The sequence below is a fragment of the Onychomys torridus genome, chromosome 1 (genome assembly GCF_903995425.1).
Source record: "Onychomys torridus chromosome 1, mOncTor1.1, whole genome shotgun sequence".
NCBI lineage: Eukaryota > Metazoa > Chordata > Mammalia > Rodentia > Cricetidae > Onychomys > Onychomys torridus.
In genome coordinates, this window is record NC_050443.1 from 30442118 (window position 1) to 30466382 (window position 24265).

At 49.8% G+C, this 24265-nt stretch overlaps 2 protein-coding genes across 8 annotated transcripts in view; both read left to right on the forward strand.

Moving 5' to 3' along the window:
• Positions 1-8: 8 nt before the first annotated feature.
• Positions 9-8163, forward strand: Eif3k (eukaryotic translation initiation factor 3 subunit K). The gene is made up of 8 exons (XM_036189220.1): positions 9-218; positions 1160-1258; positions 2716-2836; positions 3335-3409; positions 4670-4736; positions 5446-5523; positions 7101-7226; positions 8099-8163. The coding sequence occupies exons 1-8, from the start codon at positions 160-162 to the stop codon at positions 8128-8130; spliced, it is 657 nt and encodes a 218-aa protein (XP_036045113.1). The 5' UTR covers positions 9-159; the 3' UTR covers positions 8131-8163.
• Positions 8164-15872: 7709 nt separating this feature from the next.
• The window catches only part of Actn4 (actinin alpha 4), a 68320-nt gene continuing 59927 nt past the window's right edge, over positions 15873-24265 (forward strand). For 4 of the 7 annotated variants that reach the window (XM_036180855.1, XM_036180880.1, XM_036180862.1 and 1 more), the window contains exon 1: positions 15876-16185. In XM_036180855.1, the coding sequence (XP_036036748.1) occupies positions 16024-16185 (162 nt within the window). In that variant the 5' untranslated portion in view covers positions 15876-16023. Of the gene's footprint in view, positions 16186-24265 lie in introns of all 7 variants that reach the window. The other 3 variants (XM_036180850.1, XM_036180841.1, XM_036180889.1) reach the window with 2 other exon arrangements.

The window sequence follows — 24265 nt, forward strand, 5'->3', positions numbered from 1 at the left end:
GAGGCGGCTGCCGGAAGCTCCTGTCCTCGCCCTCCCTGAAGGAGCTGGAGAGAGGGCGTGACGTAGTTTCCGCCTCCGGTATCTCTTTTCCGGTCGTCCAGTACTGCACGCTGGGCTGGTGTTCGATTCCGGCTGGGGCTGCAGAAGGCATCAGTGGTCATGGCGATGTTTGAGCAGATGAGAGCGAACGTGGGCAAGTTGCTCAAGGGTATCGACAGGTCTGAGCTCGGCTGGAGGGTGCGCTCTGGCCAAGCGGGGTGGAGAAGACAGGGAGCCAGCCAGGGGTGGCCAGGGCTCTACGCTCACAAGAGGTGGAGTTCTCCAAGTTTCCCTCCGTCCCTCAACTTTCCTTATACTGCCGCCACAGACTCTCAGTGTCTCTTGGTCTCTCTCTTCTCTGCTCTTCTTGCCATCCATCAAACGTTAGGTTCACTGATGTGAACTCGGCCGGTGGGAACCGGACGTGATGGAGACAACCACGGGTCCTGCTTTCCTGGACTTAGGTTTCCATTCCAGTCGAGCGACGACCCCTTTTCAACAGATAGTGACAGCAAGGAGTGATCAGGGCCAGTCCAGGGCAAATCGTGAATTATTGACCTAGGCAGGAGAGAATAGGACTGGGTCAGAAGCAGATCCAAGAGGATGTCAGTAGATGTTGAGCCACATATACAGGATGCGGAGACTGGCCGAGGTTGGAGGCATCCTAAATGACCCAGGGCTCCAACCAGGTTAGCCAGAAGTCTGAGTTGTGAGCAGGATTTACTGGAGAGTTGGTCAGCTCTCTGGGTAGATCCAGTTGATGGGACTAGCTTCATTATTTAAAATAGAATGAATGTAGGCTTATTAAAAGGATAATAAAGGGAGCAATACCCCAGGGCCAGATTTAAAGCTATAGGAAAGAAGAGGGTGATTTCAGGTTAACGGATTACAATGGTAGCCCCTTAGCCCTATAATGGGACTAGCCTTCTTGTCTTCTCTGTTTACCCACATCTGTTTGTCTTATTATCTCCCTCTTTTCTTTTGAGGCAGGTTCTCACCATACATCCCAGACTAACCTCAGACTTGGCAGTCCTCCTGTCCTGCCTCAGCCCCCTGGATGCTGGGATGAAAGGCATGTACCACCATGCCAGGCGGTTCACCCATCATGATTCTCTTCCAGGTACAATCCTGAGAACTTGGCGACCCTGGAACGGTATGTGGAGACACAGGCCAAGGAGAATGCCTATGATCTGGAGGCCAACCTGGCTGTCCTGAAGTTGTGAGTGTCTGTCCCTCCCCACTGACATGCCAGCTAGCTAGCAGGATGCCACTCTGATTAGGGAACTGGGTACACACATGCCCAGGGCAAGCTGCAGGATGTGGCTTCTCTTTGGTGTGTAAGCTAGGAAGCCAAGGAGGTCAGGGCAGGGGTTTGTTGTTGTTTTTGTTTTTAATTAGCTACGGAACATCTAAGGATATCTGTAAACAGTTCTGTTGCCTGACAAATTACTGTAAATGAACGTCATGTCGCTAGTGCCGCTGGCCCTTCGCCACATGCTTTGCCCCATCAAACCCCACCTTGTAACTACTGTCGAGCTTCAGGTGCCTGCATCTAGGTCAGCTACTTACACACCTGCTTTCCTGCATCTGGATCAGCTGCTGGTACACCTGCTTGCATCCAAATCAGCTTAGCTCAGATCCGCTTGCTTTGAGCTCAGCTGCAATCACATAGCACATGCTCTTCTGTTCCTAGTGTCCTTCCTCTCAGCACTGAGGCAGTGGCCTTTTTCCTTCTTCGATTTTTAGATGTGTGCATATGTACGTATGTGCATGTTTGTGTGCACACGCACGTGGAGGCCCGAGGTTGGTGTCAGGAGTCCTCTTCAGTCACTCCTCCACCTTATCACTGAGTCAGGGTCTCATTGAACCCAGAATCACCAGCACAGCTAGTCTTTGCTTGGTCAGGGGCTGGAATTCCAGGCAAGCTGCCATGCCTATTTGGCATAAATTTGTTTTATTTTATTTATTTATTTTTGTTTTTGGTTTTCGAGACAGGGTTTCTCTGTGTAGCTTTGGTGCCTGTCTTGGATCTCGCTCTGTAGCCCAGGCTGGCCTCGGACTCACAGAGATCCGCCTGCCTCTGCCTCCCGAGTGCTGGGATTAAAGGCATGTGCCACCACCACCTGGCTCTTGTTTTATTCTTTTTAATTCATTTTGTTCATGAGTGTGAGTGCAGCACTCACTCGCCATGGCAGGGCTAGTATGGAGGACAACTGTGAGCACTCAGTTCTTGCTTTCCATCCTTTTTGTTTGGATTGGGTGGGTTTTTTTGTTTGTTTTGTTTTGTTTTGGAGACAGGGTCTTTACATATCCCTGGCTGTCCTGGAACTCGATCTGTAGAGCAGGCTGGCCTCAAACTCAGAGATCCACCTGCCTCTGCTTCCTGAGTACTGGGATTAAAGGCGTGCATCACTTGCCATCTTTTTGAGTTTCTGCTTTTGAAGGCTAACTGACCTACACACTTCTAGAAGACTGTTTCTTATCTGACTGTAGGAGTGCTGGGATTACAAATATACCCACTACATACGAGGGCTATCATTTTATCCATTTGTACAAATATAGCCCAGGTTGGCCTCAAATTTGCGATCTGCCTGGGTCCTGGGGTTACAGGCATATGCCACTACAGCCAGCTTTGCAAGATGCCACCACTGCTACGTCTCTTGTTCTCCTTCTCAGGTACCAGTTCAACCCAGCCTTCTTTCAGACCACAGTCACTGCCCAGATTCTGCTAAAAGCCCTCACCAACCTGCCCCACACCGACTTCACCCTGTGCAAATGTATGATCGACCAGGCACATGTATCCTTCCGGCAGCATGGGAGAAGGGTGGGGGCAGGGCAGAGGAAGGGATCAGGCATACCCCCCAAAACCAGGTGCCTGCTCCGGGACCAGCTCAATGCTGGGTCAGCCTCAGATGCTGTGTGGTATTCATGTGTCTCAGAGTGCATATGGAGGCCCGAGGACAGCTTGGGGCAGTCTACTGTGGGTTCTGGGGATCTGGGTCATTAGGCTTATACCAAGTGTTTTTACCTGCTGAACCATCTTGCTGGCTCAGAATTTTTAATTTATTTTTGTTCGTGTATTTATTTTGAGTAAGGGTCTTGCTATATGATCCTAGCTGGCCTGGAACTTGCTATCTAGGCCAGTCTGTGCTTGAACTCACAGAGATTCACTGTCTGTCTCAAGTGGGTATTTTTTAGATGTTGAGAGTGGAAGAAGATGGGTAGAGGGGGTGACCTAGACCCACACCATAGCCTCTGCGGGTTTCTGCACTGTCCTTAATGCTTCTGACGCCAGCAAGAAGAGCGGCCCATCCGACAGATCTTGTACCTTGGGGACCTGCTGGAGACTTGTCACTTTCAAGCCTTCTGGGTAATGTCCTTTGGATGCTGGAGTGATTGCCTTGCATGTGGGAAGCTCTGGGTGCTGTCCCCCCCCCCCCCCAGTACTTCATAAAACCAGCACATCTGTAATTCTAGAAGGTGGGAGCAGGAGGTCATCCCCAGCTGCATGGAGAGCTTGGGGCCAGCCTGAGCTATAGGAGAACCTGTCTCAAGCACACAAAAGCAGTGGTACCAGCCTGGTCATGGGCTCTGTCCTCTGTCTTCACATAGAGCCAGGATTGGCAGATCAGACCTTGTGCCCACATGGCTCAGACTGACCTGGTCTCCTTGTCCTGTGCCTTGAGATGGAAACAAGCCCTCTGCTTATCCACTCTGAGCCCTCTGCCTGCCCAGCCTTCATATGGGTAGCTGCCCAGTGGAGGCTAAGCTGGGCAGATGGCCCTTGCCTGAGGTACCAGTTTTTGGAGGCTGAGGATAGAGTTCCAGGCAGGGGCTAGAGAGATGGCTCTGCAGTTAGGGGCTCTTCCTCACAACCATCCATAACTCTGAATTCATGGAATCCAGCATGCACATGATACACAGACATACATGTAGGCAAAACACCCATACACATAATAATGTAAGTTTTTTAATTAGAAAAAGGTAGGTGTTGTTGCAAAGGACCAGAATTTGCTTCCCAATACCCTTGTTGGGCAGCCACCCACTGGTGCTCATGTTCACATAGATCCACCCACATACACATAAATAAAAATAAAATGTTACCTTCTGAAATCTTTAGGGAAAAAAAAGTCAGGGTCAGCTTTTGCTACATAGCAAGACTATTTTAAAACATAATGGCAAAAAAGCAGGGGGGAGAGGAGGTAGCAAGGTGGTGGTGGCGCACACCTTTAGTCCCAGCACTCGGGAGGCAGAGGCAGGCAGATCTGTGAGTTCGAGGCCAGCCTGGTCTATAGAGCGAGTTCCAGGACAGGCCCAAAGCAACACAGAGAAACCCTATCTCAAAAAAAGAAAGAAAGAAGGAAGGAAGAAAAGAAAGACAGACATCTTCTGTACCCAGGCTAGCCAAACCTGCTATGTAGCTGAAGCTGGCCTTGAACTCCTGATCCTCTTGCTTCAATCTCAGTGCCAGGATTACAGGTATTGCCATCATACCCAGCAGTAGGCGTATTGGTTGGATTTTGAGAAAGTTAACATTGTAACCTAGACTGACCTGGAACTTGAGATCCTTCTGCCTCAGCCCCCAGAACATCAGCACCCTTAAATACTGCAGGCATCATTCCTTTTGCAGCAAGCCCTGGATGAAAATATGGACCTCCTGGAAGGCATAACTGGCTTTGAAGACTCTGTCCGAAAATGTGAGTCCTCTTAAGTCTGAGTGCCCACGGGACTAGGGGGCAGTGGTAGCAGAGTCCTAAGAAATGGCCTCTTGTCATTCTAGAGGACCTGGGAGAATGGAACCAGTGAATGAGGTGGACTAAAATCTCGTGTAACAGCCAGCTTTGTTCAGAGCATCAGACAATTTAAAGGTTTCGAAAGGTCCTATGAGCAAGTTCACAGGAGTTCAAGCCTTTACAATCACAAAGATGAGCTGCTGGCACCTTTTTCAGTTGTTGGTTTTTGAGACACGGTTTCTCTGTGTAGCCCTAGCTGTCCTGGAACTCGCTATGTAGATTAGGTTGGCCTCGAACTCACAGAGATCCGCCTTCCTCTGCCTCCAAGGCCTGTGCCACTACCTCTGGCTTGGGAAACTTTTTTTTTTTCTTCCCCACCCCCCTCCCCAGACAGGGTTTCTCTCTGTAGCTTTGGAGCCTGTCCTGGCACTCACTCTGTAGACCAGGCTGGCCTCGAACTCAAATAACAAAAGTGAGTAGCTGTGTGTAATCTGGAGGAAACCTGCTCCTATTTGTTCCTCCTGAGAAGCACAAAAGCACATTCTAAGAACATCCCTTATTTAGAAGGAACTCTTCTCGTGCATTTTCTCCCAAGCACTCAGAATTCTCCTCACACAGCTCCATTGGAGACCGTGTTTGGACAGCCTCTCACACTTTGTTTTGACCTCTGCAGTTATCTGCCATGTTGTGGGCATCACGTACCAGCACATCGACCGCTGGCTGCTTGCTGAGATGCTCGGAGATCTGACTGGTGAGGCTTGCTGTTGTTTGTGTCAGTCTGAGAAGGTCCAGGTGGTTGGCGTGGGAGGGGCTAAGGGTTTGGTGTAGGATGCTGCCCTCTGAATCTCTGAGTTCAAGGCCAGCCGGCACCACAGTGTCTCAAAACCAAGTTGCTGCCCCCACCAGGTGTGGTGTCCACCTGTAATCCCAGCAATAGGAAGTTGGGGCATGGGCTATAGAGTAAGGCACTGAGTGCCAGCCAGTGGTCCTGATGCTGGCTGTGGTCATGACTACAGGAGCTCAGACCTTTTCACAGATGGAGCAAAGCGGACAAGATGTTTGCATTTGTAGTAGTCAGTGCTGCAAAGGGCAGAGGCCACTCTAGAGGGACAGACAGTCTTGGCAGGGCCCAGTGCCTCCAGGTGGGCACGCTGAGAAGAAAGGATGTGTCGAACCTATGACAGGAGCCTGCCTGTCATGTGTGCTGGTGGCCTGTGTGCCATGGAGCAGAGCTGCATGACTGGGTGAGAAGGCAGTGGTCATGGGGGTCTTGGGAGGACTTCTAGTGGCCTTTGCTCTGGAGTGACAGAGAACATAGGAAGGCTTTGGGCAGGGGTCAGCCTTGTTCAGGGGGACTTGAAAGGTCCCTCCCAACCAAAAAAACATTTGCAAAAAAGAAGCATGGGGGCTGGAGAAGGTCCAGTAGTTGAGAACATTTGCTACTCAATCTCAAAGACAGTTTCAGGATCCCAGCGTCCATGGTTGGGGGTTCACAAGCACCAAGAAATTCAGTGTACTCTCTGGCCCTGGGAACACCTGTGTACATTCACACTTGCACTCACACATAAATAAAATAAATGTTTTTTAAAAGAAATAGAAAGGAAATGCTAAGAAACCAAGGGAAGGGGCTGGAGAGGTGGTTAAGAGCACTGACTCCCCTTCTAGTGGATCCCAGTTCAATTCCCAGCACCCACATGGCAGCTCACAGCTGTCTGTAACTCCAGGATCCAACACGCTCACAGACATACATGCAGGCAAAACACCAATGTACGCACATAAATAATGAACAAATAAATAAATAAATAAGTGCCGGCAACAAAGGAAACAGCCTGGAGCACACACTCTATAATCCCAGTACTTGGGAAAGGCAGGAGGATTAGAGGTCCAAGTCATCCTCAGCCACATGGTTCCAAGCCAGCTTGGGCTACGAGAAACGCTGTCTCAAAAATGAAAGAACAAAAAACCTTGTGATTAAGATACTAAGAGGCTGGTGGCAGGCCAGGCAGTGGTGGCTCACACGTGCCTTTGATCCCAGCATTTGAGAGGCAGAGGCAGGTGGATCTCTGAGTTCAAGGCCAGCTTGATCTACAGAACAAGTTCTAGGACAGGCTCCAAAGCTATACAGAGAAGCCCTGTCCCAGAAAACCAAATAGAAGGAAAAACAGGCTAGTGGCACCCCCTGGTGGCCAAGTGGAGAATAAGCCCCCAGAAGGCAGGCTTTGCCCTAAAAGCCGGCATAACCTAGAGCACTCGGTCAAAGGGGGCCTGGTTTGGTGAGCCCTGATTTCCCTGCCTCTAACATCTCCACCTTGCCCGTGTCACCTGCAGACAACCAGCTTAAAGTGTGGATGAGCAAGTATGGCTGGAGCGCTGACGAGTCAGGGCAGATCTTCATCTGCAGCCAGGAAGAGAGCATTAAGCCCAAGAACATCGTGGAGAAGATTGACTTTGACAGTGAGTGGCCTGGGTCCGCAGGCTGTGGGGAGACATGGTAACCTCCTCAGAGAGCAGGCTGCTGGCCCAGGGAGAACTGTGAAGGGCCTGGCAGGGTGTTCTCATCCCCTGCTGAAGGCTACCTGTGCGAGGCTAGTCTTGCTTCTCTGTGCCTCAGTTTCTCGTAGAAAGGCAAGTGACAGTACCAGTTATGACAGCCTGTGGTTCTTTATGCATGAGTCATTTGGTCCTCCTGTTCTAACTTGGAAACCAATAGAAATGGCATGGTGCCTGCCTCCCGGAAGGGGCAGTGTGAAAGGAGGTCATCTTGTAGGGCACTCAGCCAAGGGCCAGGCACAGAGCTCAGTGAGTGTCAGTGAGTAAACAGACTTACCCAAAGAACACAAAGCAGGTGTGGCAACACATGTCTTTAGTCTCAGCACTCAGGAAGCAGGAGGCCAGCCTGGGCTACCTAGTGAACTACTGTCTTGAAATAAATCAGTAATAACTAGGATTTTAAAGTGATAACAAGCATTTAGCTAGGTGCCCTGCCTCACTCTTCCGACTGGTGAGCGAATGTCATGAAGGAAGGAAAGGCCTCCCCGGGGTTCCTCCCCGCTCTCCTGACTTTGACTCTAGCGACTGACGTAGCGGTGAGCTGTGCCGCACATGCCGGGCACCCTGACCTGTTCCACAGGTGGTGCTCATCGTGTTTGAGTCTCAGAACCCCATAGAAGGTTCTGTCTGCAGTAGAGAGCTGCGGGCCAGGCCAGGGCAGGGAGGAGCTTGTGAAGTGTTAAACACACTTTAACTCTGCGATCCTATGACATAGATACTTTATACAGGGCTCTCCCCCTCTTCCGAAATTTACCCTGTTTTCTCCTTCTCAACAGGTGTGTCCAGCATCATGGCCTCCTCCCAGTAACTGCTGTGTTGAATAAAGACTTGTTCGCACCACCCTGCTGTCTCCTGTCTCTGCCCTCAGAGAACCAACTGTGGCCTAAGCCGAGGCCCTCCCCATCTTGGGCGTCCCCCATGCCTTTCCCTTCCACTTCCTCCTTTGCCTCACCCTGTGGTCTTTCCCTGCCCCTCCTTCCTGACCTGTGAGTCAGCCCAGCATGAGGTAGGCTGAGGAGGGTGGATGGCTTGGGGAGTTGCCACCCTGGGGCCCTGGGCTCATGAGAGAGGAGAGCAGGCTCTGTGTCCTTGACAAGTCATTCTACTTCCGTCTAGAAAGGAGAGTATGGTACTTTCTCAGCTGGCGGGGGTGGGTTAGGGGTGGCGTCTGGCCAGTGCCAGGCTGGGAGGTGCGGGCGGGAAGGGTTAACAGTTACTCTTGGCTACATCAGTCTGTCTTTAAAGGTGGGTGGGGGGCTCAGTCCATAAACTCGCTGCTCAAGAAAATATGTGGGGTACGCACCACGGGGGCTCAGACAGGAGGTTCCTGAGGTTTGCTGGCTGCCTGCCTAGCCATTTTGGTGAGCTCTAGGTTATGGGAGAGAACCTGATTTAATTTTGGGACTACAGCTGTAGTTCACTTGGGTTCAGTCCCCAGCCTCACTAAGAACACACCTGTAATCCCAGCCGTTGGGAGGCTGACCTTACTGTGTACATGTGTGTACATCTGCCACACTTGACAGCCTTCGGTGGTCTGCCTCGTTCCTCTAACAGCCCTTTACCTGTTCCTCTCAGTAGTCCAGAACTCCTTGATGTGCCAAAGAAACAAGAATCGAGAATCATTGTTCATTTCAGACTGAAGATCTGGCCTTTGGTGTTCTGGTCGCAAAGGTTACTACCAGACTGCCTGCTGAGTCAGCCATCCTCCCAGCCACCCGGTTCATGTCACACCTAAAACATTCCGGGTATTCTGGCCAAGTGACCTTGAGCAGGTGATTTCAGTGTGCACAGGGTCAGGGGTGAAGTCAATGGAGATAAAGTGACCCGGTAAATGTTCTGCCTCGGCCACTCCCGTCTCCCTTGGGGCCCCATCTGTCATAGCAGTGAGTGGATTCATTGCCTGTTCTCCTTCCCTGTCGCCAGCACTCACCCAGCATTCCTGGGAGGGTCCTGTCCTGGTGAACCAGGGTGGGGCGCACACCCTGTGCTCTGGCCTCCAGACCTACTTGAGTAAGCACCAGGAACTGGATCCTCCCAACCCCGGGGACAGAATAAATGACTGCTGTTCGAAAGTCAGCTCAGGTGTGGAGGGAGGGAGGCCTGGTATGCTGCCCCACCCACCAGCCATCTCATACAAGTCAAGGAGCCATCTCTGGGTGGGGATGACAACCAGGCATCCACTTGGTGGACATGCTTTTGTGTAGGATGCAACTGGCCAGAGCTGTTGAGCAGGAGGAGACATGACCTTTTGTCCCTCGACAGCCACATCTTATCCTGCTCTCAGTCTGGCTCTGACTAAAGACTGAGTTCAAACTTGTGTGCTCTGGTTTAATGGCTGGAGAGAGTCTTCAAGCTGTTTCTGTAGTCACCTACGACGTTCCACTGTCCGCTCCCACCCTGGGAGACAATCCTCAGATTTACAGTGTTAACAAGGAATACAGGGGTCAGCCATGGTTTCCTGGCATTCTGGAGGCAGGAGGACAGCTTGGAATTCAAGATCAGCCTGGGATGCAGAGGGAGATCTTGGATTGTGGAAAGCTGACTACCAGGCCATTGCTGTCTTCAAATCTAGAGTAGTTTTGTGCTGGGTGTGGTTGGCACGCCTTTAATCCCAGCACTCTGGAGGCAGAGGCAGGTGGATCTCTGTGTGTTCCAGGCCAGCCAGGGCTACATGGTAAGGTCCTGTCTCAAAGGAAAAACGTGTTGGAGAGAGAGCACAGTGATTAAGGGCGCTTGCTGCTCTTGTAGAGAACCTGGGTCCAGTTCTTAGAACCCATGTGGTAGCTCACAGTACTTCATAACTAGTTGCAGGGCATCTGCTCTCTCTTGTCCTCTGAGGGCACCCGGGCATGCACATGGTACACACACCTGTATGTAGGCACACACAGTCAGTCAGTCTCAAAGAACCAGCAGCTGTACTTACTTAAGTAGTGAAACCCTCAGAAGACTTGGCTCTTAAGAGCCCCTCCTGTAAATGGGGAAGGGTGTGTGAGGGGCTCTTAAGAGCCAAGTTTTCTGAAGGTCTCCTTAAGTAAGTACAGCCGTTCTAACCCCCACTCACCCCGTTATTATCACTCAATGACCATGAGTGTCTGTTAGGGAATTGCTAAAGGGACCAGCATTTCATTCAAACCTCACTACCTAGGTTGCTGCTTCTACTTCTGAGCCGGTGGGCTGGGAATCTCAGGGTACACAGTAAGTGGGCAGAGAGGGCTGCTGGCCAATTGCACCAACTGTGGGAGTCCTAGGCTACGCAGGGGATGCTGCACACATTTGTAACCCTAGCTCCTGAGAGCTTGGTGGTCAAGAGTTCAAGGCCAGCCTAAGATAAATAGGGAATTTGATGCCAGAATGAGCTATTTGAGACCCTGCCTTAAAAAGACAAAAATAGCCATTTCCTGGGGTCCTTCTTACTTCAGTAAGTTCTCACACTTCTCCTTTGCTCGGATCCCAAACCTAGGGGAGCACCCTGATTTCTCAACAAAGTTAAATTCATGACAGTGCTGTAGGCGATTGGTCCCTGACCTTTCATTCTCTCCCTTTCCCAGACCCTGACAGCAAGTTCCTCTCCTACAGCAGCCCTCCACTGCTGAAAGCCCTACTTTAACCTTCTCATTTAAAAAATACACATTTTATGTACACACACACACAAAGGCTGGGCAGTGGTGGCGCACACCTTTAATCCCAGCACTCAGGAGGCAAAGGCATGGGGATGAATCTGAGTTCGAGGCCAGCCTGGTCTACAAAGTGAGTTCCAGGACAGGCTCCAAAAGCTACACAGAGAAACCCTGTCTTGAAACTAAATATCTATGTGTGTGTGTATACATCTATTACACACATAGTAGGGCTTGGAGTGCTGGCACACCATTAAAGAGTACTTGCTGCTCTGGCAGTGGATTCACGCTTGTTTCCCAGGATCCATACTGGGTGGCTCACAACCTGCTGTAACTCCATCTTCAGGGGCTCCGATCACCTCTTCTGCCTTCCACAGGCACTGTACTCATCTACACACGGATTAAAATATCTTGAAAGTCTTTGCATTTGCTTGTGTGTGCATGCCATGGTGTCAGAGGACAACTTGCAGAAATGTTCTACTGTGTAGGCTCTGAAGATAAAACTCAGGTCAAAGCCGGGGCTGGGGACTTAGCTCAGTGGTGGAGCGCTTGCCTAGCAAGCACAAGGCCCTGGGTTCGGGCCTCAGCTCCGGAAAAGACAAAAAAAAAACCAAAACCCTCAAGTCATTGGGTATGCTGGGTAGTTTTATGTCAACAGATGCTGAAGTCATCTGAGAGGAGGAAACCTCAATTAAGAAAATGCCTCCGTAAGATTGGGCTGTAGGCCAGCCTGTTGGGCGTTTTCTTAATTTGTGATTGATGGGGGAGGGCCCATCCCCTTGTGGGTGGGGCCATCCTTGGCCTGGTGGCCCTGGGTTCTATAAAAAAGCAGTCTCTTACAGCCATGGTGAGCAAGCCAGTAAACAGCACTCATCCATGGCCTCTGCATCAGCTCCTGCCCTGCTTGAGTTCCTGTCCTGACTTCTTTGATGAAGAATCATACAGAAGTGTAAGCCAAATAAAACTCTTTACTCCCCAACTTGTTTTTTGTCATGGTGTTTTTTTTTGCAGTAATAGAAACCCTAAGACATTAGGCTTGGCATCATCTACCTGCTGAGCTATCACAACGGCCCCTAACAGTGCCAGTGTCTTGGGTTTTGTTAAGCAAGGTCTCCTCTAGCCCAGGCTGACCTTGAACTAGAAGATCTCATGCCCCATCCTCCCAAGTGTTGGGCTGCAGGCTTGAGTTACCACACCTGGCTCTCCGCGTGGGTTTGAGCCTATTCATTCATTCTCTTTGGATTTAGTAAGTTTCCTCTGTGTGCCAGACACTGCTTCAGAGGCCAGGGCTAGAACAGAATCGGTAGCAAAGGTTCCCTTCCCTCCCTTGTGGGTTGCTATTTTTGGGGAAGAAACAGCCAGGACATAGAACAGCCATGAATCAACAATGTTAAATGGTGGAAAGTATTATGGACAAAGGTGCAGGAGGCAGTTTTTGTTTAGCAGAGGTCTGGATGGAAACTAGGCAAGCCGTCCCCCAGTAGGCCACACCCCCAGACCCTCATTGGTGGACTCCAGTTAAGCACTCTACCACCGAGCCATGCTTCCAAATACTCACTACTGGGTTCTAGGCAACTGCTTGCTCCACCACTGAGGCATGCCCCTATCCCTCTCTGGTGAACTCCAACAAAACAGTCCTCCACTCTTCCAGCCCAGAATGCTGTTTTATTTACAGTGGTCAGGGACGGGCTTTTGGAAGAGCAGAGATCTGCAGGAGAGGAGGCCGTGAGTCATGGAGATTCAGAATGTGGGGAAAGGACAGAGACAACATTTTACTGTGTGCAAAGGCCTTGGAGGCTTAGGATCATTCGGTCAGGAGGCAGGAGCCAGGAGGCCAGCAAGCTGGGGAGGGTGGCAGGTAAGCTTAGGGAAAACAGGGACCCAGATGTGGAGGGCCTTCTGAGCCTAGCTGAAACACCAGGACTTTCTCTCTTTTTTGGAGGGTGGGGGGTTGTCTTTGGTTTTGGTTTTGGTTTTTCGAGACAGAGTTTCTCTGTAGTTTTGGTGCCTGTCCTGGATCTCCCTCTGTAAACCAGGCTGGCCTCGAACTCACAGAGATCCACCTGGCTTTGCCTCCCCAGTGCTGGGATTAAAGGCATGCGCCACTGCTGCCTGGCCTTTTCACTCTTATTAAATATACACTCTTACTATTTTAAAAGCTATGCTAGTGCCGGTCGGTGGTGGCTCACGCCTGTAATCCCAGCACTCGGGAGGCAGAGGCAGGTAGATCTCTATGAGTTCGAGGCCAGCCTGGTCTACAGAGATAGTCCAGGACAGGCTCCAAAGCCATAGAGAAACCCTGTCTCGAAAAAACCAAAATAAATAAATAAATAAATAAATAAATAAATAAATAAATAAATAAATAAAAGCTATGCTGGCATAAAGACCAGATTTCCACCTGTAAGAAAACGTGGGGTGAAACTCATGTTAAGTGAAATAAGCCAGACTCAGAAAGACAAATGTGTGTTTTTAGAGGAAGAGGTCTGGTGGTGCGGCTGCCCTGGGAAGCTGCAGCAGGACTGTCACAAGCCCCAGGCAGTGTGGGCAACCTAGTGAGACTGCCTCACAATACAGTGAAGCAAAGGGGCGGGGCGTGCTGGGGACACGCCCACTGGCAGAGCGCTGGTCTGGCAGGTGCTCTCTTTAATCTCCAGTTCAGGGGAAAAAACTCGACAAGAGAAAGGGGGTCGGGTCGTAGGCAGCATGGCCCAGCCTGAAGGTCCAACCCAGCATTCCAGTCGGTAACAGGGGAGAGCTGACTCCCAAGAACAAAACTCACTGACATTAGAAAAGGGAATTAAGAGCTGGGCAGTGACTAGAGGCCAGGCAATGGAGGCGCCAGCACTCAGGAAGCAGAGGCAGATGAGTCTCTGTGAGTTTGAGGCTAGCCTGGTCTACAGTGCAAGTTCCAGGACAGCCAGGGTTATACAGAGAAACCCTTTTCTCAGAAAAACCTAACCAAAATAAATGAAATTATTACATTTCATTTTGACATGTGGAAGTCAGAGGACAACTTTTGGGAGATGGTTCTTCTACCTTACGTGTCTCAGGGATTTAACTATGGTTGTCAAGCTTGGCCACAAGTACCTTTACCTGCTGAGCCACACCAAGTTTTAATTAATAAAATTTTTAAATTGCTAATAAAGGCTGGCCTAGACCAGGAGAACCTCCTGGGAACTCCTGGGAACCTGTCCAGTTTCCCTGACCTTGACTTCTAAGTGTGGAGGCACACAGGGTTCTGAGCAGAACAGGCAGGGCCACCGTTTTACTCAGGTGTGGGCAGTCTGGCTGATCCAGCAGCACTCACTGGGAGGCTGAGACTGTTCCACACTAGCTAGGACTAGATAGTGAGATCCTGTAGAAAAAAAGACAGAAGGGGAGGGGAAGGGAGGAAAGAAAGAAACAGGAGGCTCCAGAATTTGGGAGGTGGTGGTAGGTGTATTATTGGTTAAAGGCCATCTGCTACATAGTGAGTTAGTGGCCAGACTGGGCTACATAAGACCCTGTCTCCAACAGAACAAAACCAATACCTCAAAATGCTTCCGCTGATAAAGGCACTCATGGCCAAGCCTGACAACCTGAGTTTGATCCCCAGGATACCCCAGTGGTAGATGCAGAGGACCAACTCTGACCTCCACATGTGAACATGCACCCCTGCCCCCCACAATCAATAAATATAAATTAAAACAAACCCAAACATCAACAACAAACTGTGGGGCTGGAGGAAGAAGACAGGAGGAAGCAGGGAGCAGGCTGCTGGTTTGGCAGATGCTGAGACTGCCTTCTTTGAAGAAACGCTGTATGTGAGGAGGAAGCAGGAAGCTCCCTTTCAAGATGGAGATGACCTGTACAGCCCTGCTTGGACATTAGATTTAAGATGCCTGTTAACGTGGCACTATTGCTTTTCCATATGTTTCTTTTCTTCCTTTTTTGGGTTTTGGAGACAGGGTTCCTCTGTGTAGCCTTGGCTGTCCTGGAACTCGTTCTGTAGACCAGGCTGGCTTTGAGGACCAGTGTTTGCTGTTGCCCATCTCCACGACAAGGTTAGCCATTTGATAATCAATGTGGCTTATCTTTTTGCCCCTAGATGGCCAGTGCTTACACATAGTCGTTGTTCAGTGTTTGTCCAATGAAGATGGGCAAGTCCAAAAAGATCCTCTGCTCTCCCAGCTTGCTGCTATCTATCCCACCCTAACCTAACTCCATGTCTATTTTGTGAATCCTTTGAGAGTTTTCTTTAAATATCTACCTTTTCCATTAAATTTACCCTGAAGACTTTGTAGTCCAGCTTATTCTAGAGTTTCTTTTATTTACTCCTTTTGGACAGAGTCCTCATGTAGCCCAGGCTAGATTCAAACTTGCTGTATGCCAAGTCTGGCCTTGAATTTCTGATCCTCCTGCCCACAGCTCCCAAGTGCTGGAATTACAGGTACTTGTCACCATGGCCAGCTTTACGCTCGACCATTTATTTCAGACAGGGGTCTCCCTGTGTAGCCCACGCTGGCTCCAAACATGCTATCTGTCCTTCAGTCTCAGCGGCCTGAGAACAGAGCCCCGTGCGCCATCATGCAGAGGTTCTAGGAGACAGTGTCACGAGGGACTTTTTCTCATTTCTTTAGTCCCAAGGCAAAAAACGCGGTCTCGCACACAGTAGGCAGCCAATAAATCTTGATTATGTAGAACGGCTGAATGGGAAGGCATTCCACCCCGAAACAGGTTAAAGCCGGACGACGAGCCCCGCCTAATGAATCATTCATGAATCGGGCCCGCCCACCCTGGAGGGGGGGGGGATGACGCGCGCGTTCACGCGAGAGAAGCGCCAGGGCTCCCACGCTAGGCGGGCCGCCGGAGGTGTGTTCTGCGCAGGCGCCGAACGCCCGGTGTCTAGCTCGGCTTCTCAGGTGCGCGCGCGCGGGAGGGCGGCGGCGGCGGCGGCTCAGTGCGCAGGCGTCGCGAGTGTACTGCGCAGGCGTCAGTCTTGGGCGGGCTGAAAGCTGCTGAAGCGGCGGCCGAGTCGGAGGCTCCGGCACAGGGGCGGGAGCTGAGGCGGGAGCGGACCGGCTGGCGGGTTAGCGAAAGGCAGCGGTATGGTGGACTACCACGCGGCGAACCAGGCGTACCAGTACGGCCCGAGCAGCGGCGGCAATGGCGCGGGCGGCGGCGGCGGCATGGGCGACTACATGGCCCAGGAGGATGACTGGGACCGGGACCTGCTGTTGGACCCGGCCTGGGAGAAGCAGCAGCGCAAGGTGCGCGGGCCGGTCTGGGTGGCGTCCTGCGCGGTGGGGCGGGGGCGCTGGAGGTGGGGGAATCCCGGGAAACCATTGGCGGGACCGGGAAGGCGTTTGGAGTCCCGGAGAGGGACAGCAGAGGTTCAGGAAGCATTTGGCATTCTGGAGGAAAAAAAAAGTGGCGGCTAGGTATGAGACACGGGAAACCTGTCGAAGGCCGTGGAAGGCTGGGCGGGGAGCTGGAGCAACCGAGAGGAGGATTCGTGAGATTGAAATAGAGCTGGGTTTAAGGCGGGATTGCAGGGTCAGAGATTGGAATTGCGGGAAGCGTGTGTGTGTGTGCGTGTGTGCGTGTGTGCGTGTGTGTGTGTGTGTGTGTGTGTGTTCGTGTTCTAGAGGACGATTGTGGAGTCTCGAGGTCTGGTGGGGCCAGGGGTCTGAGAAGGTAGGTGTTTGTTTGTTTGTTTTTGGTATTTTTGAGGGGCCTAGGAGCAAGCTATTTGTGGATCGGGTGAGATTTACTGAGGGTGCCCTGTTATAAAAGGAAAAGATGCTTGGACGATAAAGAGCATAAGCGGAGTTGATGGAGAGGCCCAACAGGAATACCGAGGTGTTTGTGGGTGCTTTGAAGAAGGGAGAGGTGGTGAAGCAGGAGCAAGTTAGAGGCGCACGAGGGAGATGTGGTCTAGTAAGGGTAAGGCTGGTGAAGACAGTGGGAGCTGGAATGGAGGATAGTGGAAGTCGATTATAAAGGCCCTGGGTGATGTAGAGCTTGAGAAAAATAGGGGTTTTAATTCTGTGAGGGAAAAAAATGAGTGCTCAGGGAGAATAGTGTCTTTTGATGGGAAGGGGGTGGGTATGGGGATACTGGACCAGTATTTTCTGGTGGTACACCGGAGTGTGGAAGCAGTGTAAAAGGGAAGCCAGAGTAACAAGGAGAGGTCGGAGTAGGCCAGGGGTGGTGATGTGTTGGAGGACTGTGGTCTAATGTGGTCGAGAGGGAAGAGAGGGTGAGTGTATGCCGGAAGAGCTAAAGAAAGGGTGTATTGAGTGGGTGAGAATGTGGGGGGTGGTTCGCAAGTGTGTGAAGCGGGTGGGAGGTAATTGAAATTAGAAGCAATTTAATGCATTCTAGAGGTTGAGACTTTCTTTGCAGATTTGTAACTTACCCTTGATCTCTTAGGGCAATGTCATTTGTAAAATGGGAGGGGATCATAAGGGTGCTTGTGGTGGCTCTGCAAAGGGGATATGCTTGAAGTTGGGACGCTGGGAGCGGGCCCTGAGGATATGGGAGAGAGCCGGTTTGGTGACATTTCCTAGACCACCCCCCTTCCCGCCCCAGGGGCTGACTCCAAGGAGTTGGTGCTCTGTGGCTGGGCCTAGTCACCGGTCTGGAGGGCAATGGTGGAAGGATCTGCTGTGCTTGGGTAGCCTGAGGTGGGGCCTGGTGTCGCCTTAGCTCCGTCATCAGCTTGAGTGTTCTGAGCAGTCCTACTTTGGAAGGTAGCAGTGGTGTAAGGCTGGTGGTGTCTTAACACCTTTTTACCTAAGAGTGGGTGTATTCAGATAACTGATGAATGAATGCATTTTGGAAGGAAGGGGATATCTAGTCTGGATCCCAACAATAATTTATTGCCAAAGGCCATGCCAGATTGGAAAAGGTTGAAAGTTGCCAAAAGGCTTGGAAAGTTGGAAGGGAACTGGATCACAGCGTCAACTTTGAGAACGTCTTGGATCTTTATTTTCTAAGGTTTAGGAAAATGTGCCCCCCACCCCATTTTTCTTAGATGATAGGAGTGGGGCAGCCTCCTTTCACATCTTTTGCCAACCTCTGGTGCCTCCATTTTTCTATCCCACTCTTCAGGGAGCAAGGAACCAGAATGCCCCAGAACCTGATGCTAGGCCCCTTCTGGTTCCTTCCTTTCCACCCAGGAAAGGTTGAGGACCCAGGGTGGCTTACAGTGTCCTCTGACTATAAGTTGCTTCAGTGGCTCTGTAAGGGCCTGGCTCTAATGCACTTGCTTTATAACCCACTCCAGCAAATATTTACACTTAGCTGTCCTTCAGGGGAAAAGTATTGCTTCACCTCTGCTCCCTGTCCTGCATGGTGCTGTGGGGGAAGGAATCATGAAAGGAATATATCAGGTGCTTTTTCTCCTTCTTACAAAAGCCCCCAACTCAACCCCCACAGGATGGCTAGGACTTTCCTCTTGTTTTAGGGCTGTGCCTTTCCCATGTTCCAGTGCAACTTTTGTGAACATGAGTGACAGATTGCCTTTCCTGCCTCTCCAAGGCAGATAGGTCCTCATGGCACAAGGAGAGTGACAGTCTTGGACCTGTTCACATACTCTGAAATTATGTGGCCAGAACGGCTGAAGCAGAAGGTGGCCCAAGTCAAGAATGTCTCTGTTCTTTACCTGGAAGCCCTTTGCTCTGAATTCTAGGGGCCTCTATATACAAGGTATTATCAATATGGAGGTTATGCAGCAGGTGTTCCTTGGAGCAACCTTGAACACTGTGGGAAGAGGTGTGGGGGCTGATCTAGTCTTTAAAAGGTTTTAGTATTACTGTTTTAGTCTAGGTTTATATCCAGGCTGTCCCTGAATCCCTGTGCCTCAGTCTCCTGAATAGCTTGGAACTACTGACCTGTAAGCAAACTCTTGAGCAATTAAGAGTCCCTAGTTCCCTTTCCTAGTTTGTCCCATCCAAGTACTAATCAGACTCGACCCTTAGCATGGTGTGGCTATAGACCACTTTACTAAAGTGGCTTCATTAACATCCCCTACTCCTGTGGAAGGGTGGGTTCTCTTTTTTTTGTTTTTGTTTTTGGGTTTTTCGAGACAGGGTTTCTCTGTGCAGCTTTGTGCCGTTCCTGGAACTTGCTCTGTAGCCCAGGATGGCTTTGAACTCACACAGATCCACCTGCCTCTGCCTCCCGAGTGCTGGGATTACTGGCATTCGTCACCACTGCCCGGCTAGGGTGGGTTCTCTTGAGAGTTACCCCCAAACCTCTTCACAGCAAGAGGAAACGCCTTGTTCTGAGCTTGAGTGTTCATTGGCATGCCATTGTTTACGGACCTAAGGGTTAGACCCTGACCTTTGTCTCAGCCTGTGTTAAATGTGAGTTAATTATTTGAAAGTTCTGATAGTGTTTTGTTTTTCTGTAAGTCACCCCCCCCCCCTGCATTTTTCTTTTGGACCCCAAAGTAGCCATCTGGTATTTTGCTCCATTACTCAAATTGCTCCTCTCTAAGGAGCTGGCTAGGACCAACAGCTCCTTAGCAACTTTTAAAATTGAATAACATACTTACCAAAAAAAAAAAAAAAAGGTAACCAAACTGGGTTGTCCTCTGGAAACAAGAGTATATGAGCTGGGTGAGTATATGCTGTGTGCCCTCTTGGGAGAAGAGAGGAGGAAACACCTCAGCCGCCAGTATCCTGTTCCTTCCACCCTCCTGGAAAATGTGTGTTCTCATGTAAGCCCAGCGCTCAGGAACTTGAGTCAGGCAGATCTCAAGTTCAAGGCTTGCCAGCATGGGCAGTATGGCATGACCCTAGTTCAAAAAGCAAGGAAAAGAAACGAAAAGTTGCTGGGAGGGTAGGCCTCTTCATACTTGAGTGTTGAGATCTGGTTGTGGCCCTGGAGTGGCATCTATCACTTCACCTAATCCTAGGCAGTCTAGGGTGTGGACTAGGGCTTGTCTTTACCGTTTGCAGCACCCTCTCTGGTTCCAGCTTTTGAGACCAACTGGGAGGCTTCTTTGGCAGCAGGCACTGCCTCATTCTCCAGTTAGAAGTCATACCAAAAGCTCTCATTTAGTGGCAGCCCATTGCTTGGCCTTGCGGGGAGAGTTGGGCGAAAGTGGTAGAAAAACAACCTGGGAGAGCACAACACACAGCACATGCTTGTAACATCAGCATGTGGAGTGCTGAGGCAGGACGATCATTGAGAGCTGGAGTGGCCTGACGTGTTCAAGCAAGCCTGGGTTATTGAGCAAGACTCTAGCTGGGCATGGTGGCACAACACTTGTAATATCAGCTCACTGGAGGCAGTCAGGAGGATTATAGATTAATTCATGGCCAGTCTACATAGAGTTTCAGGCCTGTTAAGGCTACATTGCAAGACCTTGTCTTTAAAACAACAACAACAAAACAAAACAAAAAAACAGCAACAAAAGGTCCACCAGGAAGTGAGGCTGTGATACTTTGTCTTCCTATCCAAGCGAGAGGCTAGCAGGGAGATCAGTTAAAATACAGTCTCACACTTAACATATTCATCACCCGGCCAGGGGAGCAGGGTTCCAAGTCTAAACATAACAGGCAGGTAAGGAGAGTACTGCCATTTCAACATACACTCAACTCATGGCCAACTTTGGCCAGACAGCAGCCTTTCCAGAGTTAAGTGAGTGCGTAGTACAGGTTATCTGGCAATGCTGTCTAGCAGATGACAGCCAAGAGGAGGGAGCCAAAAAAACATCAGTTTGGGAAGGCCCAAGGAAGTCGAGGCTGTTGAGATGAACACTCTAGGCTTTTGCCATCTGATTTATAGTGTGCTAAGAATTGCACAAGCCTTTGACCAGATACTAGACAAAAAAAAAAAAAAAAAGTGCCTTGCTGCTGCTGCTGCTGGTGGTGGTGGTGGTATATTGAAGGGGAGAACATTAGCCAACAGCTGTTTGCTGTAGCCCCACTTAGTCATTCAGATTTTCTGAATAGCCAGAACATCAAGATGCTGATCTCCTGGCACTGCTTGCGGGTCCTAGCTCAGTGTCCACCTGCTTATCCTTAATTCCTTCCGCCTCCATGTCCCTGTTCTCAGGATTCAGCTTCTTTCCATCGGTTTCCTTGCCTTGCCTTTATGTGTTTAGTTTTACAGAAAACAAAAACACTGGTGTTACTTTGTTAAAGACTTTTTTCCTCTCCCTTTCTCATGGAAATGAGGGGCTAGTGATAACAGCAAGTTGACAATTCAATGGCTAAAGTAACTGAAACACTGACCTATTAAAATGGAGATGAAAGCAGATACACAGCCATCTTCCCTGGACTAGTGAAAGAAGCCTTTATTATTTCCTGGGTAGTTTGAGAACTCCAGATCAGTCAGTCCCTTTAGTTTGGTTGCAACATCAAAGAAAAGTTAGAAGGAAATGTAGTTACAGTGTCGGCAATGGAGGCTCCGGGTGTTATAAAGTATCTCAACGTGGCAGAGCAGCACTTAACACTTCAAGAAGGGTCACAAGTAACAGTTTAGTCCATTGTTCAGGTATTGGAGCCTAAATTCATGAATCAAAGAGAAACACTATTTTTCAGTTGTAGCCTCTTTTTTAAAGAGGATTTGCGGCAGACCATCCCAGAGGGAGGGGCTCTCTGGCAGAAAGTACCATCTCTGTAAAGTGAACTAACCTGGAGCCCTGATCTGAGTGCTTGGGGAGTGTTAGCCCAGGAGTAATCTCCCTGGGATTAGAAAACCCCCTGTGTTTATTTTGATGCTATGCACCCCCACCCCCTTTTGGTTGTTTCTTTTTTCCCACATCCTCTCTTTCTTGTAAACAGCAGAGGCAGTAACTTGGATTGTTCACAGAAAGTCCTCAGATGCTGGTTGGTGGAGCTTGGTCGTTGTCTTTAGTTTGAGCCACAGTTGCTGGGGAGGCCCATGGCCTTTTCCTTAACTATGATGCATTGAAGTGAAAGGCTGCTGGCCTCCTGACTGGGGACTTGCTATCAACGCCTGCTGTGCTTGCTCCTGTATTCTTGGAATGACCTTTCCCACCCACACATCCACAACGGGCTGACCCCATAGTCCCTGCACTCATCTCAGTCTCCTAGACACTGCCACACCCATCTCTACCTTACAGACTTAATACATGTTTTCAAGTCAGCTTGAACTTTTTTTTTAGGTGTTAAAATAAATTGAGCAGGTTGGTGGTGGCACACGCTTTTAACCCCAGTACTTGGGAGGCAGAGGCAAGTGGATCTCTGAGTTTGAGGCCAGCCTGGTCTACAGAGCGAGTTCCAGGATAGCCAGGGCTACACAGAGAAATCCTGTTTCAAAAAAACCTAAATAGATAAAATTAAAAAAATAAATTGAAATTTGGAAGTGATGGCACACGCCTATAATCCCAGTACTTGGGAGATGGAGGCAGAGGGATAAAGAGTTGAGCTTATGACCAGCCTGGGCTACATGAGACATTTTTCATTTTCTTGAGACAGGGTCTAACTATGCAGCCCCAGGTGGGCTGGAATTCACAGAGATCACCTGTCTCTGCTCCCTGGGTGCTGGGATTAAAGGTGTACACCACCATACTTGGGATAAACCCCTTTCTTAAAAGGGAAATAGTATGGTGCCTGACAGATTTGGTTTCCCTGGCCATAAATAAAAGGAAACTGTAAAAATAAATTCATAGAGAACAAAAGAATGTTAGGTTCCGGTGGGGGTCCTATTCCTGCCTGAGACTCTGGCTCCAGGCCAGCTCCCTTTGTTCAGAGGGTGTTACATGCTAGCAGGTATTAAAGACCCATATGGCAAGAGACCTTTTCTGAAGTCACCAGTTTAACTGTTGACTTGAAGGGAGTGACCTCCGTGTGGTTTAAGGCTGCACAGAGGATGTGGACAATCTTGAACATCCCTATATGCCTGCTGCACTTGGAAAAACTTTATCTCATCTGACCCCAGAAGCATTTCTGGAAGTGGGTAGAGCAGTGACTCATCCAGGAATACTCAGTCCCTTGAATGACCCACCAGATTTGCTCAGAATTGTGTGATCCTTGATTCATCCTTGCTCAACTCCCTTTCCATTTTTTTTTTTTTTTCTGTTTTTCTTTTTGAGACATGCTTTCATGTAACCCAGTGTGTCTCAAATTCAATATGTAGCTGAAAATGAACTCAGAGTGATTTCTCCTGTCTCTGCCTCCCTCCCTGGTGCTGGTATTAGAGGCATGCGCTGCTATGCACAGTTTATGCCATGCTGGGACTAGAACCCAGGACATTGTGCTTGTCAAACAAATTTGCTACCACTAAACTCCATCTCTAGGCCCCCTTCTGGTCTTTTGATGTAGAGTTATGATGTGTAAACTGGGATAGCCTCAAACTGGCTATTCTGCATCCACTTATATTATAAATATAAGAATGTGAGTTGTCTGGGGGCTGGAAAGATGGCTCAGTGGTTAGGAGCACTGGCTGTTCTTTCAGAGGATCCAGGTTCAAGTCCCAGCACCTACATGACAGCTCACACCTGTCTGTAAGTCCAGTTCCAGGGCCTCTGACACCCTCACACAGACATACATGCAGGCAAACACCAATGAACATTAAAAGGAGGAGGAGGAGGAGGAGGAGGAGGAGGAGGAGGAGGAGGAGGAGAATGTGAATTTCACTTGCTCCACATGTAGCTTTTCTTCAAGGCTCCAGTTCTTTTAGACCTGTTACACACTGGAAGCCTGGCCACTACAATGAGTAAAACATACTGCTGTCCATCTGAAAGGGAAACGGTGCTCTCCTGTGGAGTTAAAAGCTTACCAAAATATTTTTCTTCCAAATATTGGAGCAGAACAGATTCTTTGTCTTCTAGTAGAGCCACAGACTGGGGCAGTAGTAGCTGGAAGTGGTGGTTACTGCCGTAAGGAACACAGTGAAGTCATCTTGGGAAATATCCTTGTGATGGTGTCGCAGTGAACCGATGGGCTGTTGGGACACCAGCAGTACAATAGTGTTTATGTCTTTGCTGCAGACAGAAAGAAAGGCGACATTGTGGTTTGTTTTATGCTTTTTAAAATTCTTCCCTCAAAGGTGTGGAGCTGACTGATGTCTGTCACTGGCTTTCTAGTGGGTTTTCTTTCTGAGTGGGTGGATTGTAGGCAACCAGTATTAATCCTTCTCCCAAACCCCCCCCCCCTCTCTCTCTCTCTCACACACACACACACACACACACACACACACACACACACACGGTGCAGAGTTTCTCTAGAGTGCAGCTCTAAAAATGTCTGTAACAGCGGAGTGAGGGACAACAACTAGTGAAATGGTGTGTCCCTTGCTCCCCGCCATGGTAGAGGAAGCCAATTTGAGTTAGACAACATCCTGGAAGGAAGCTTGCAGAAGTGATTC